At 35.8% G+C, this 13,439-nt stretch overlaps 1 protein-coding gene across 1 annotated transcript; it reads left to right on the forward strand.

Moving 5' to 3' along the window:
- The first annotated feature begins 1,312 nt into the window (after positions 1-1,312).
- LOC130992065 (exocyst complex component EXO70B1) lies at positions 1,313-6,374 on the forward strand. Its single transcript, XM_057916537.1, has 2 exons — positions 1,313-3,504; positions 5,907-6,374. Exons 1-2 carry the CDS (start codon positions 1,631-1,633, stop codon positions 6,124-6,126), a joined length of 2,094 nt encoding a protein of 697 aa, XP_057772520.1. The 5' UTR covers positions 1,313-1,630; the 3' UTR covers positions 6,127-6,374.
- Positions 6,375-13,439: the final 7,065 nt, after the last annotated feature.

The following is a 13,439-nucleotide window of genomic DNA, read 5'->3' on the forward strand; positions in this document are numbered from 1 at the left end:
CGAGCAGACGGAGGTCCTAAAAAGGGGATCTAGGGTTTCATAGGAGGAAAGAGGATGAAGTCTGCGGTGGCTTTGGGTGTTTGTCGTTGAGTTAGAGAGAGAGAGGCCGAGAGAGAAGCAACGGAGGTTGGCTTCACCCGACCACTGTAGTCGCCGGATTTTAGATTGTAGCATCGAGAGAGGTTATGTCTGGGCGAGGAGAGATGGTGAGATGTGGAGAGAGATGAGGCGGAGAAAGATGGTGGCGGTGGTTGCTGCTGCCGAGAGAGATGGGGGAAGAGAGAGAGAGGGTGATGTGGGAGGGGGAGGGGGTGTGATTTGGCATTTTTGATGCCACGTTGGCATTCCGGCTGCCAACTTAGATTTAATTTAACCGAAAATTTTTCCCGGACCGACATTGCAATAAATTGAAAGCTCGTTGAAATTTTTGCTACAATTAAAAAGATTGTAAAAAAACCAGATTTTGGGAAAATGTCAGGTATTTTAATGCAATTAACCTTTTAAAAAATAAATAAAAATCAACCGTATATATTCGAGGCTATAAAACAAAGAAAATGAAAATGTCAAATAGAAAAGATATGAAATAAATTGAAGACTTGCCATGTCATTCAATTTTTATATTGGATGACCAAATTTTTCAAGCAACGGTGCGATCTCGCCACATCTTTACAATTCAATTGGTTTATTGTTATATAATATGAGTATTCATCTGTCTTAATATGCAATTCAATCATAGAAAAATATAGTTGAATTCAAAAGAAAAAAGAAAAAGAATGTGGCTCATTCTGCGTGATGCGATAAGTATAACGATTGACTTTTGGGGGACGTAGGTTGTTAGTTAGGCAACAGTTTGTTGACTTGGTCGCAGCTTGCACAATATGTGATGAACATTAAATTATTTGGTAGGCCCATTTCATTTTCATTTAATTTTCAGATGATAAGAGTGGACTAGTCCAAACTTCAAATTTAAAAGAGAGAAGACGACCTTTTTTTTTTTGCAATAGTAATTTTAGCTCGTAAAATTTATAGTGAAAAACAACCCAAGAACAAAACCTGTTACACTTCTAACAAAAATACAAGAAAATTTGTTAAACGAAATGCAATTGTTATTTTGTTAGTTATATGTCTTTATAATTTGTCAACGATTTTCGTTCGATAACTTATTGCAACAACAATAATAATAAAATGTTTAATTACACAATTGACTATATGGCATAAATGAAATAAAGAAATAAATAATAAAGTGAAAAATAAAATGCAAAATATGAATGAATATATATAAATATCACAATAATTACCTAACCGTTTTTTCACCAAGAAAAAAGGAAATGCCAAAAATTAGACTACCGCACCTCTCTGCTTCGCCTCAATCAATCTTGTCTTTTTTTCACCACTTTTACTTTTCTCTCTCAGAAATTCATCAATTTTCTCCCTTTTTCCGCTCAATTCAATTTATCCCTCTCTCCGACTCACGCAATCTGCGTTTCCCCACCACTTTGCGTCGTGTCCAGTCTCCCTTTCTCTCTCTGAATTTCTGCATTCCAATTTCACGCCCCCTTTTTCGGTTTTCGGGTTTCTGAGCTGATTAGGGCACGAGCATCGGGGAGCAGAGCTTCGTCCCACGGAAACAATGGCGGAAAACGGTGAGGAGAAGCTCATAGCCGTTGCTCGCCACATCGCCAAAACTCTCGGTCACACCGACAACATGACCGACGACATTCTCAAGATTTTCTCCAGCTTTGACGGAAGGCTGCGCGAGAAGTTGGCGGAGAAGCTCTCCGACGACGGCATGGAGCAAATCCTAGACGCAATCGACCACCAGATCTCCCAGTTCATCTCCTCCGACCGCCCGATTTGGTCGGGCTCAGCCGATCCCGGCGCCTTCCTCGATTCAGTCGATCAATTGATCGCCGCCGTGCGCGACTGGACGCCGCTCGCGGACGACAAGAAGATCTCCGCCTGCCTCGACCGCGCCGAGGATCTGCTCCAGCAGTCGATGTTCCGGCTGGAGGAAGAGTTCAGAACCCTCGTCGAGCGCGGCGCTGAGTCGTTCGACGCGACTCAGGCCGAGTCAGCTCACCCGCACCATCCCGACTACTCCGACGACGACGACGATTTCGGCGACGAGGACGAGAATTTCATCCCCGTGGCTCAGCCGATCACGGACTACGACATCGTGATCGACGCCCTGCCGCTGGGGACGGTCGGCGACCTCCACCAGATCGCTAAGCGGATGGTGGGGGCCGGGTACATGAAGGAGTGCGCGCACGCCTACAGCTCGTGCCGGAGGGATTTCCTCGAGGAGAGCTTCTCGCGCCTCGGTCTGCAGAAGCTGAGCATCGACGATGTGCACAGAATGCAGTGGACTCAGCTGGAGGATGAAATCGAGAAATGGATCAAGGCGATGAACGTCGCGTTTAGGATCCTGTTCCCGAGCGAGCGCCGCCTCTGCGATCGCGTTTTCCTCGGTTTATCCTCGGCTGCCGATCTCGCATTCATGGAGGTTTGCAGAGGCTCCACAATTCAGCTATTGAACTTTGCAGACGCCGTGGCGATAGGGAGCCGCGCTCCGGAGCGGTTGTTCAAGGTGCTCGACGTTTACGAGACGGTGAGGGATTTGATGCCCGAATTCGACATAATTTTTTCCGATCAGTATTGTGTGTCTTTGAGGAATGAAGCGATTACTATTTGGAAGAGATTAGGGGAGGCAATTAGGGGGATTTTTATGGAGTTGGAGAATTTGATCGGTAGAGATCCAGCTAAGGAGCCCGTCCCCGGCGGAAGAATGCATCCGATCACGCGATATGTGATGAATTATCTGCGCGCTGCTTGCAGGGCTAGACAGACATTGGAGCAAGTTTTCGAAGAGAGTGTTGGTACTGCTGGAAGCAATCTTGATTACAGAAAAGGGGATGACGCGTCCTTGGCATCGTCATCCTCTTTAGGGGTCCAAATAGCGTGGATCATGGAGTTGTTGGAGAGTAATTTGGAGGCGAAGTCGAAGATTTACAGGGATCCTGCATTGTGCGCCGTGTTCATGATGAACAACGGGAGGTACATTGTGCAGAAGGCCAAGGATAACGAGCTGGGGACGCTGCTAGGTGAGGATTGGATCAGGAAACACGCGGCGAAGGTGAGGCAGTATCATGTGAATTACCAAAGAAGTTCTTGGAGCAAGGTTTTGGGAGTTTTGAAGGTTGATAGCAACTCGATGTCGCCTAATGAGACGTCCAAGAATATGAAGGAGAAGCTGAAGTTGTTCAATTCCTACTTTGAGGAGATATGCAAGACGCAGTCTTCTTGGGTGATATTCGATGATCAGTTGAAAGATGAGGTGAGGGGTTCGATCACGGGGACGTTGTGCCCCGCGTATCGGAGCTTCGTGGGTAGGCTGCAGGGGGCTTCGGATAGTGGTAAGAATGCAGATAGGTATATCAGGTTTAGTGTGGAGGACGTGGAGGCCCGGATCAGCCAGCTCTTTATGGGAGGCAGCAGTGGAAGAAGGTAAGACTAAATAAGTGGTCTTTGTTTTGTTTCTTGTATTGTATGATGGTATACATGATTGTAGCTTTGTTTCTTTATGTCTGTTTTGGCCTTTTTTTCATCTGAAACGAATTGTATGTTAAAATTGAAACCATGATCATCATATGTTGAGAATTGAGATGTATAATTTTGCACTCCCATTTTCTTGAAACTGCTTGTGGGAACTGGAAGAGTGTTCTTGATTGTGAGATTTTTTGCTGCCCACACTTGATTCTAAATTTTAAGCTTCTGAATTTATCAGAGGTTACTTGATATATTTGAGTGTAGTGTGCACATTTTTCATTCTAAGAGAAGTGTAGAATCATCGATGTTGCTTCTTTAGAATTCTTGATTAGGAATACGTGGTGCATTTTCTTGATGAATGTGGTGTTCATTTTTGGAATGAAAATTTGGAGTTGGGGGAATCTTAGTTGATGGAATTTGATAATGGCATATGTAGTAACTAGTGAGTGGTTTACAGGAGAAATTCATTACAAGAAAAATACTATTTAGATAAAACCATGGCCTTAGGTTTACCATCCCATATAAAAATAAAATAAACATGAGACGTAATTGGATAATTTTTGGCAATCCCCACGTAGTGCTAAAATTCACCATTGGTATAGCACAACATGTAGCCACGTCATTATGCATGTCCATGAATAAATCCGTATTTCCGTCAAAAATCGTATATTCCAAGAAAATAGGTAAACTGGATAAAGTATTAAAAGGCCGTTTGACACCGTTGTCTTAAATTTTTTGCAAAATAGGACATTAAGTACTTCCTAATGGGTTTAGTTTTATTCGGAGACGTTTTTTGTTGAAAAAAATGCATACAACTTTTACTGTGGAAGAAAACCACTTCTTTTACCTTTCATAAAATATACAAGCAATTGTATAGCCCAACTCCTACTTCAATCTCTTACAAGAGAGTTAGAGGTGTTTGGCTGAGTTTATTATAATTTCTTTTAAAGTGTTTGGGAAAATAAGTTTTTAAAAAAATTATAAGTTCTAAAAATAAGCTTCAAGAGCTTATAAGCTCAAAGTTTCTCTACCTCAATTTATTTACTCATATATTTATATGCAACAATCATTTTATAAATATTATTCAATTATAATTTGTTATTTTCATCATATGCCTTTTCAAGTTTACCATTTTTTTGTAAGCTCTTCAAACCAAACACCCTCTAAATCATTAAACACCGGAGTCATAAGTAATTTTATAACCCTCCCGAATCATATGCACACACATAAATATATATGTTTCATATAAAGCTTACTTATACTTGTATTCATAACATACATAACAACCACTATATTATTACATCACAATCCATTGCCTCTTGACTTCATAATATAAAGTACTTCCTTCCTCCGTTCCACCGAGCTTGAGTCACCTTTTCGGATTGTCCCACCGAACTTGAGTCGTTTCCTTTTTTTGGCAAAAATTAGGTAATTTAAGATACTAATTAACAGATTTAATTAGTTCTAATTTCAATTAAAAAATAGATTTAATTAATTTTAATTTTATATTTAAAATAATTAATTATATAAATAACTATTTAACCACAAATTTACAGATGTAATTAAATAACTAAACAATAGCTAATTCCCGTGCTCAAAAGAAACGCCTCAAGCTCGGCAGGACGAAAGGAGTAGTATTATACGTACAGTCGCACACGCACGCACACATACATAACAAAAGTTTATGTTTAAATTTTAATTTTACTGCTAAAAGATACTCAAACATATCTAGTTTTTATTCTCCTACCTATTAGTTTTCTTAGTTAAAAATACACTTGGAATTGTAATCAGAAAAAGTACTTATTGTTCATTTATTTTTTTTCTAAAAATTGTAGTAGTATTAATTATTTATACTAGGAGAAATGCATATATTTAACTCCCAGTACTTTTTCTGTCTATAAATTGAGTCCATGTATTAAAATTAGGTCATTGCCTACAATTTAGGCATCTACACTTACAACTATAATTTAGTGAGAAATGACCTAATTTTAACTTGCATGAAAGCCACAAACTAAATTTTGCAAACCAAAGACCATACATCTAAATTTTTCAAAAAATAAGACAATGAAGTGCAACTTAGTCGGTAAGATATTTTCCCTCCAATTATTAAGTTATTGATTTGAGTCATCATGTGAAAAAATGAGCACCATTATTGATCATTTTTTTTTTTTTAAATCCAAAAACAAAAGTTGAGTACAAGATTCCAATATGTACAGAGACCCAACTAAAAAAAGTTAAAAAGTTATAAAACCCTAACATTTTTATGATAACTATGAGAGTTCTGGCATTGAACTACTTTAAAAGTATATCTATTAAATCTGACTGTAAGTATTAATTTGGTTGAATTGATTGGATGATAGGTGTGATGAAACATTTCATTTCAAGTTTAGTAAGCCCAAATTGGAAGATATGTACGAAGATTTACTTCGTATTCGTGGGCTTAAGTTCCGTAAGCCCAAACTGCATCACCATCATCATCACCACCACCATCATCATCACGACGATTTAGTTCACATTAAAGGCCTCAAATTCAGAAAGCCCATTATGGCCCAACTACGTCGGGCAAGGTATAAAAGCTAACTTGATGCTTCTTCTCATTCCCTTTTTGCTACAACGATTTTGGTCACAATTTTGCACTAACCATAGCCCAGCGTCGTGACGGAAATAGGGTCTAATTTAGTCGAGTCGAGTTCAGTAATAGAAAATTTGAGTTCGACTCTTTTTTTTGTTGTCGAACTTAATTAATTTACATACACATATTGTATCTCATTATGTATTCTTATTATTTTATAAATGGCAAGGATAATATGTGCTAGATGTTTAAGTTAGTCGAGCCGAGTTATCTTTGAAAAAAAAAAAAAAACTGATTTTTACTCGTTTATTGTCGAGCTTGACTTACCAAGTAAATTCAAGGTTTATGAACTTGTTCAAGTCTTAATTGAGCTTTGTTTCTAAAAATAAAGTCTTAATCGAGCTTAAATAAGATATGTAAATATGCATTTACGTTTGAATATGTATAAGCTGATTTAAGAAAATGAATCATCTTAGAAATAATATTATTTATTGAGTAAAATATATTCTGATTTTTTTTTATAACGAATAATACCATCAATAGTAAAAGTATGAGTTAAATATGAAAACAATATTTTTGTGTTTTTGAGCTACGTCGCCAACTGAGTAATGTTAAGTTAATATTTGACTTGTTTATATTAATGGGCCAAACTAAACGAGCTTTTAAACATACGTTCTTCTAAACAGTTCATAATAGTATATGGATTAGCTTCCATTAAATTAAACATCTAAAAGAACCAAATCTTCGACCACCATTACAGTATCCAAAATAATCATATAATATTTATAAAATAATCCAGAATTTCAGTTTTGCGAAAATTAAAAATTTGAAACCGAACGAGGGGTAATAATTTAGACGAGCTTTACAGAATCATGCATGATATCCTTGATATCTAAAATTAATAAGGGAATTTGTTGGGGGAAAATATCAATATGTGTGGGAAATCTCATACCTCACCAAACACTAGATTTTTCAATATTACTTTATTTTGGCAAAACATGGTCTTCTAGCTAGTATTATTTTCCAATTATTCATTTTCAGATTTCTAAAACCAATTGAAGACTTATATATATCATACACACACCATTTTATACTTCCGAAAATATTTTAGGGCTATCAAATTTACAAATAAATAAAATCTTTATTCTTTTTTCCACTTAAACTACAAGTAGGGGATATGGAATCAATATATTAGATTTTGACTTTTATGTAATTTGCAAATTTGATCATTTATATCTTAACTTAATGAGATTGGGAAGGGGATGGGATGTTAAACCTACACCTTTTTGTTAACAAATCTTCACTGCTTAAATATCATATTGCCAAAGCGACTAGATTCAAGATGTTTTTTTTTTTTTTTTTGATCAAGTGATTCAAGATGTTTTGAAACCTTCATTTTGTAAAAGTTACAATAAGGTGAAGTACTATAAGCATAGGAGATTTATAATTAATTAATTCACAGTTGCATATGTACGTGCGATAGATCAATGGCACGCTTTAATTAATTATGACAATTATATAGCTAATCCAGATTTTTGGTACTTGATCTCGAATCTGCTCATTAATCGGACGTATAATTAGACTAAACATAACACTAAGAGACAATTAATCGAGTCTAATAATTACATATAAAACCAATCTTAAATTTGTCATTACGTGCACATGGGCATCATCTCACGTTGTAAGCAATGAAGACAAAATTTGTGGTTTAGGAATTTGACAACAAATTACGATAAGATCTTCTCAACAAGAAATAATTGATTATATATATATATAATTATTGCTTCTATTTAGAGGGTATATCTAATTATTGTTGGCCATACGTAAACACTTATATTTCATATGGTATATACATTATCTGCTTTGTGATATTATTATCTGCATATATATATGTGCTTTCTAGTTCCTGCAGATGGCAGGCTCTTTATTTACAGGCAATGTTTTAGGAGATATATATACTTCAAGAATATTTCTGTATGTCTCTTTCGCATGATGTAGTGTCTGAGAATTCTTTTGTTCCAGTTAGGTATCCCTCTAGACTTGCTACCATTGGTATCTTTTTGGTATAAGTATTTAATTTGTTATAGTTGTTTATAAGGTAAATACTATTAAGTGTATTTTGTAAAAAGAGTTGTAGACACATGTTTTTCGAGGGATTAGGTGGTAAACGTGGTTCACATATAAGGTGTGTGCGCGCATCCATATCTAACATTTCAACGTGGGTCGTTGAGGTTTGGGGAATTACTAAGCATATAATATGAGAGTCTTATTGTGTAAATAATTTTGTAACTAATTATCTCTAGATAGTGAAGTGTTTTCTATGGATGAGACCTCTAACGTAGGTGTGTGTGTTATCACGAACTGGGGTTACCAAATTCTCTTGTGTTAATTCATTGCTTTAATGTTTATGCGAATGTTTCTCCCCAACGTAAAACAAGTTATGGTACGCATCTCACAACATGTTCATATTGTATGTATTTTTTAATTAAATGGAGATTAAACAATATACAAAATACACGTGAAACTTTTGTTCGTTGTTTCATGTTTGATATAACCCAAGTACATTGAAAGGAAATATTGGGATACGGCGGATTAAGTAAAGAGATTCCCTAATATTAATACTTATGACTAATTAGTACAAACCTTAATTCTTCAACTCAATATCGCTCGTGCAATTAATGTCTATAAATTATTATATATCTAGTAAAGTATTTTATTATGATTAGAGTATAATTAAGATTCGATTGGCTGTTAGTTCTAGATGACGAAGCCTTGGCTGCCGGTGCACAAACACAAGGAAACTTCCTCATATTAAAGCTAAAAGAAAAAAAAAATTTAAATTAGGAAGAAATTAATATTTACATTTTCCTTTCTATGCATACGGAAAATATTGCTATACATTTGCTGATCATGTGGATGCATGATAACATATAAGTTGATGACGTGTTTACGCGATAATAAATCATTTTTTAGAGTAAGAATATTCTAAGTTTTTTTTTAAAACATGTTTTACTATAACATTTCAAATTCAAATTCAATCACAAACATTTTTTTAACTATTTTGTCACTCCAAGTCCAATGTGGGCATGCTAAATAAAACCTTTCACCTTATATTGTGATTGAATTTGAATTTACCCACATTGGACTTGGAGTGAAAAAATAGTTTAAAAAAAACAAAAAAAAAAAAACAAATTATAGTACTTATTCTTAAGTTAATCAGAATGAAATCCACCTTTGAGATTTCATAATTCAAATGGATAAAAAATAAACTAGTACTGTAGTACATAATTATAAATAATCTGTAACATGCGGCTCGAGTATTCGAAGTGGTGAGAACTCATGAAAATTAATGGCTTCGAGTATGTTGAAAGAAAAATACTTATGGATTTAACATGCTATTTAAATATTTTAATGACATGTACAATTAATATGAAAAAGGGTAAGTACCATGTATTTGTACACATACACGTACACTTATATTATTAGTTATGCTAAACCATAAAGTAACATCAGCCAATTTATTGTCTTGTTGAGAACTTTCATTTAATTATCTTAGAAAAGATCACCATATAGATCAAAGACAGCTGGAAGTTTTGGTACTATGCAGATTAATAAGTGCACAAATGTACTAAAATTCTGGATTTGGAAGAAAATGGATGTATTAAACCACAAGATTCGATCGGTGGGTTTAATATTTATTAATTTTGTAGATATTAGTTTAGGTATTTTCATGTTTGTACGTAGTAGAATTTTAATTAAAAAAGTTAAGTAGATTTTGTTTTTTAAATTACTAACAAAAAGTGAATAAGATGAAAATAATTTATTACGAGTTTTGTGCTATTATATTTGCCAATAAAAATACACGATGTTAATGAGATATATAGAGGCAGATTAAAAATATGATGTTCAAGGGTATATAATTTATTAAAATTGAGAAAATTTTAACAATATAGATATATTTACGCAGTCACTTTGTGGCTACCTACAATTAAACTCGCCAGATAGAAAAAACTTGATTCATTTAATTTATATTTTTAATTAAAATATAATTTTAATTATTTTACTGTATTGTCTGCATTATAGCTATGTTTGCAATTTTTATTTTTATTTTACTTTCCAAAAACTTAAAAAAATACAAATAATTTCTATAAAGTAATAGCACAAATTACCAAAAACACTAATCAATAATAATACAAATCTCAACATCTCACGAAGCTCAACAACACACTAGCTACATCCGATTCTAATATTCTTATAAAATCTCGAAGTAAATATACTAGATAAGGCTTCAATGTAGACAGCAAAATAAAATAGATTAACCCTTTTTTATTTTGAAAAATAATAATTAATTTTTTTTTTTGTATTTGACTAATTTATGGCATCACTCAAAATATAAACTGGCTGCAAGTCTATTTATGAGTAAAGTGCTTGTTTTCTTTGAGGAAAAAAGTAAATTTCATTCGCTACTCAAAATCCAAATTAATAATACTAGTGAATAGGTACTCAATTTCCATAATATGTGATATTGCTATTACGAGCAATAACTCTTCTAACGAGAAAATAAAAATAAAAATTAATCATGGAGTTAATAATACTTATAGAAATTATATGTCTATTTAACTAATCTGTATATGAAAAAAAAAATATTGAACAATTGATGCTCATCATGACAATTGTTACTAAATTGTAATTTTATATTTTACCAGTACCATATCTTAGGTCAAATTCATCACATAAAATTTGTCTAGTTAGTTTGATTTTCAGCCTATAGCAACAAATTAAAACAGATTTAACCCATAAAATATATGTGTATATACCTTTTTATTAGACCCATACATATATATATATATATATATATATATATATATAGGCCAAGGTTCAATGAAGAAGGCCTAAATGTAAGAAAGAAGAGAGAAGTAATCTCATCCGTTGATCTTATCTAATCTAACGGACATGATTTGTTCACGCCATGTTCAACGGATTTTTTCGTTGAACATATGGGGGGTCGAAACCCAGAACCCCCAAAAATATTGTATATGTTCACGAATGTTCAACGAAAAAATCCGTTGAACATGGCGTGAACAAATCATGTTCGTTAGATTAGATAAGATCAACGGATGAGATTACTTCTCTCTTCTTTCTTACATTTAGGCCTTTTTCATTGAACCTAACCCTATATATATATATATATATATATATATATATATATATATATATATATATATATATATATATATCGGAACTAATTATTATATAAAATGAATTTATCGTATAAAATAAGTTTATTATGGATTCATTTTGAAAATTGATGAATATTTAACAAAATTTAATTTTCATCACCACTTATGAATTCAAACTCTAGACCACGAATTCATTTAACAAAATCACAAATCCACTCTAAATCTTCACAAACTGAGCTCAAAACAGTTCTATTTAAGTATAATATATACCTGAATTTGTTTGAATATAAAGTTATTTATTTGTTTATGTCATACTATATACTAGGATGCCTATGCCTTCGTTGTGAATAATCATACATGTGAGGTTGGCCCATTTCTCATTTCCTTCTCCCTTTCTTTTTCTTTTTGGGTCTGGGCCAACTTCAGGGCCCAGAACCAAGCCCAATCTCTCAATCCCAGCCCATTCCCTAACCCTAGCCCACTCTCACCCCGAATATATTACTCCCCACTTCTCTCTCTCTCTTACTTTCACTCAGCGCCGCTCCCTCTCCCAAACCATAATCCCTTTCTCTCCCTGACTCTCCATCTCCTCCGCCGCTCCACCGCCCATCCCCTCGGTTCCTCCATCTCCATTACTGCTCCCTACTCCTTACTGCTGTCCAGCTCCTCCCTCTTCCCTCTATATCTATGATACTCTCTCATACGCTGGGGATAACGTATTATCAAGAAGTGAAGGGCTCTGCTATTCCTTTCAAGTGTGCTTTTATTGGATAATACGGGATTCCCTGCGTGGGTGGTGGTATCACCGGGCTTTCCAGACCATCGGAGCCCTGTTTGGTGGTTACCTGAGAAGATCTGAGCCGCCGGAGTTCTGACCTTGGCTCCTGCTGTTGGTGGCTCTGTTGAGATCTGTGAAGCTGCTCCATTGTCCATACCTCGCCGTTGATCATTCAGCTGCCGGAAGGGTTGCTGAGTTTGAAGGGGGAAAATCTGAGCCCCCTGTGTCCCGAGGACACCTTTTCCCTCTCTGAACTTTTACTCCTTTATTTCTTTTCTTTTCTTTTCTTTCTTGTATCTTGTTACTCCTAGCTTGTCTATTTTGTGCAGATCTGACGGAAAGAAGAAGGAGCTGAGAAGATAAGAACAGAAGAAGAAGAAGAAGTGCCTGAGCACGAAGTGAGACGGACCGGAGGTTCGGGAAACAAGTGGAGTAATCCCGGCAAGGTGAAGATACCCAACAGTGGTATCAGAGCCACGGGGACCTTGCCGGGGCTCCCCCCGAACACATCCCTCTCACCCCGCCGCCCTTTGGCTGCGCCGACTCGCTCCCGACGAGCAAGGGTTGAGGTAGGTCCGGCTCTGGTAAAGCGGCTGTAACCTTTGCTCCTAGTTTTAGGCTTGGTCAAGGTGCTGCTTTTATTTTTTATTTTTGGTATCTTGCGATCCTGCTCTCTTGTTTGCTTCCGCTTGCTGTTTTTCCTCTGTCTGTGTTCTTGTGTTATCTCCTGTAACCTCAAGAGCATTCAAAAGCTCACCGTTGGTCTAAGCTTACGGTCCAGTCCGTCTGAATTCACTTTAAAGTGTCTTCTCGTGCGTGGTAGCCTGGATAGCTTGACTGATACGAGGCTTACAGTAGTACACTTGTAACTTCTGTTGTGTTCTCTGTTTTTCTTCTATTTTCTTGTTCTCTGAAAGGTTGAATACCTTGAAAACTCTCTCAGATTGAGAGTTTCTGGACTCTGTTAAGTCCTGTTGGAACTTTTGGAGGGACCAGTGTGAATCCTTGCTCCACAGATCAATCTGTGCTGAGATCTGGGCTCTTCCCTGCTCCTGAACTCCATTAGTCTCCTCTTTAAGGTCCTGGTGACCTTTGCTGTGGTGTCTCTTGCTCTGTGCTTTTGTGATCTTCTTTGCTTTCATCTGCATCAACATGAACAACATGCATGTAGTACCTTTTAATGGCAGAGATGACTTTCAAGATTGGAAAATCAAGATTGAGTGCATTCTAGTTAAAGAAAAAGTTAAAAGGGCTATAACCACCAGGGTTAATGCAGCTATCACTGATGCTGCTTTACATGATATGAATGATAGTGCTAGGGCCACCATTTTGTTAAATTTGTGTAGCTCTGTGGTCAGAAAGG

The sequence above is a fragment of the Salvia miltiorrhiza genome, chromosome 7, assembly GCF_028751815.1.
Source record: "Salvia miltiorrhiza cultivar Shanhuang (shh) chromosome 7, IMPLAD_Smil_shh, whole genome shotgun sequence".
In the NCBI taxonomy this organism is placed as follows: Eukaryota; Viridiplantae; Streptophyta; class Magnoliopsida; order Lamiales; family Lamiaceae; genus Salvia; species Salvia miltiorrhiza.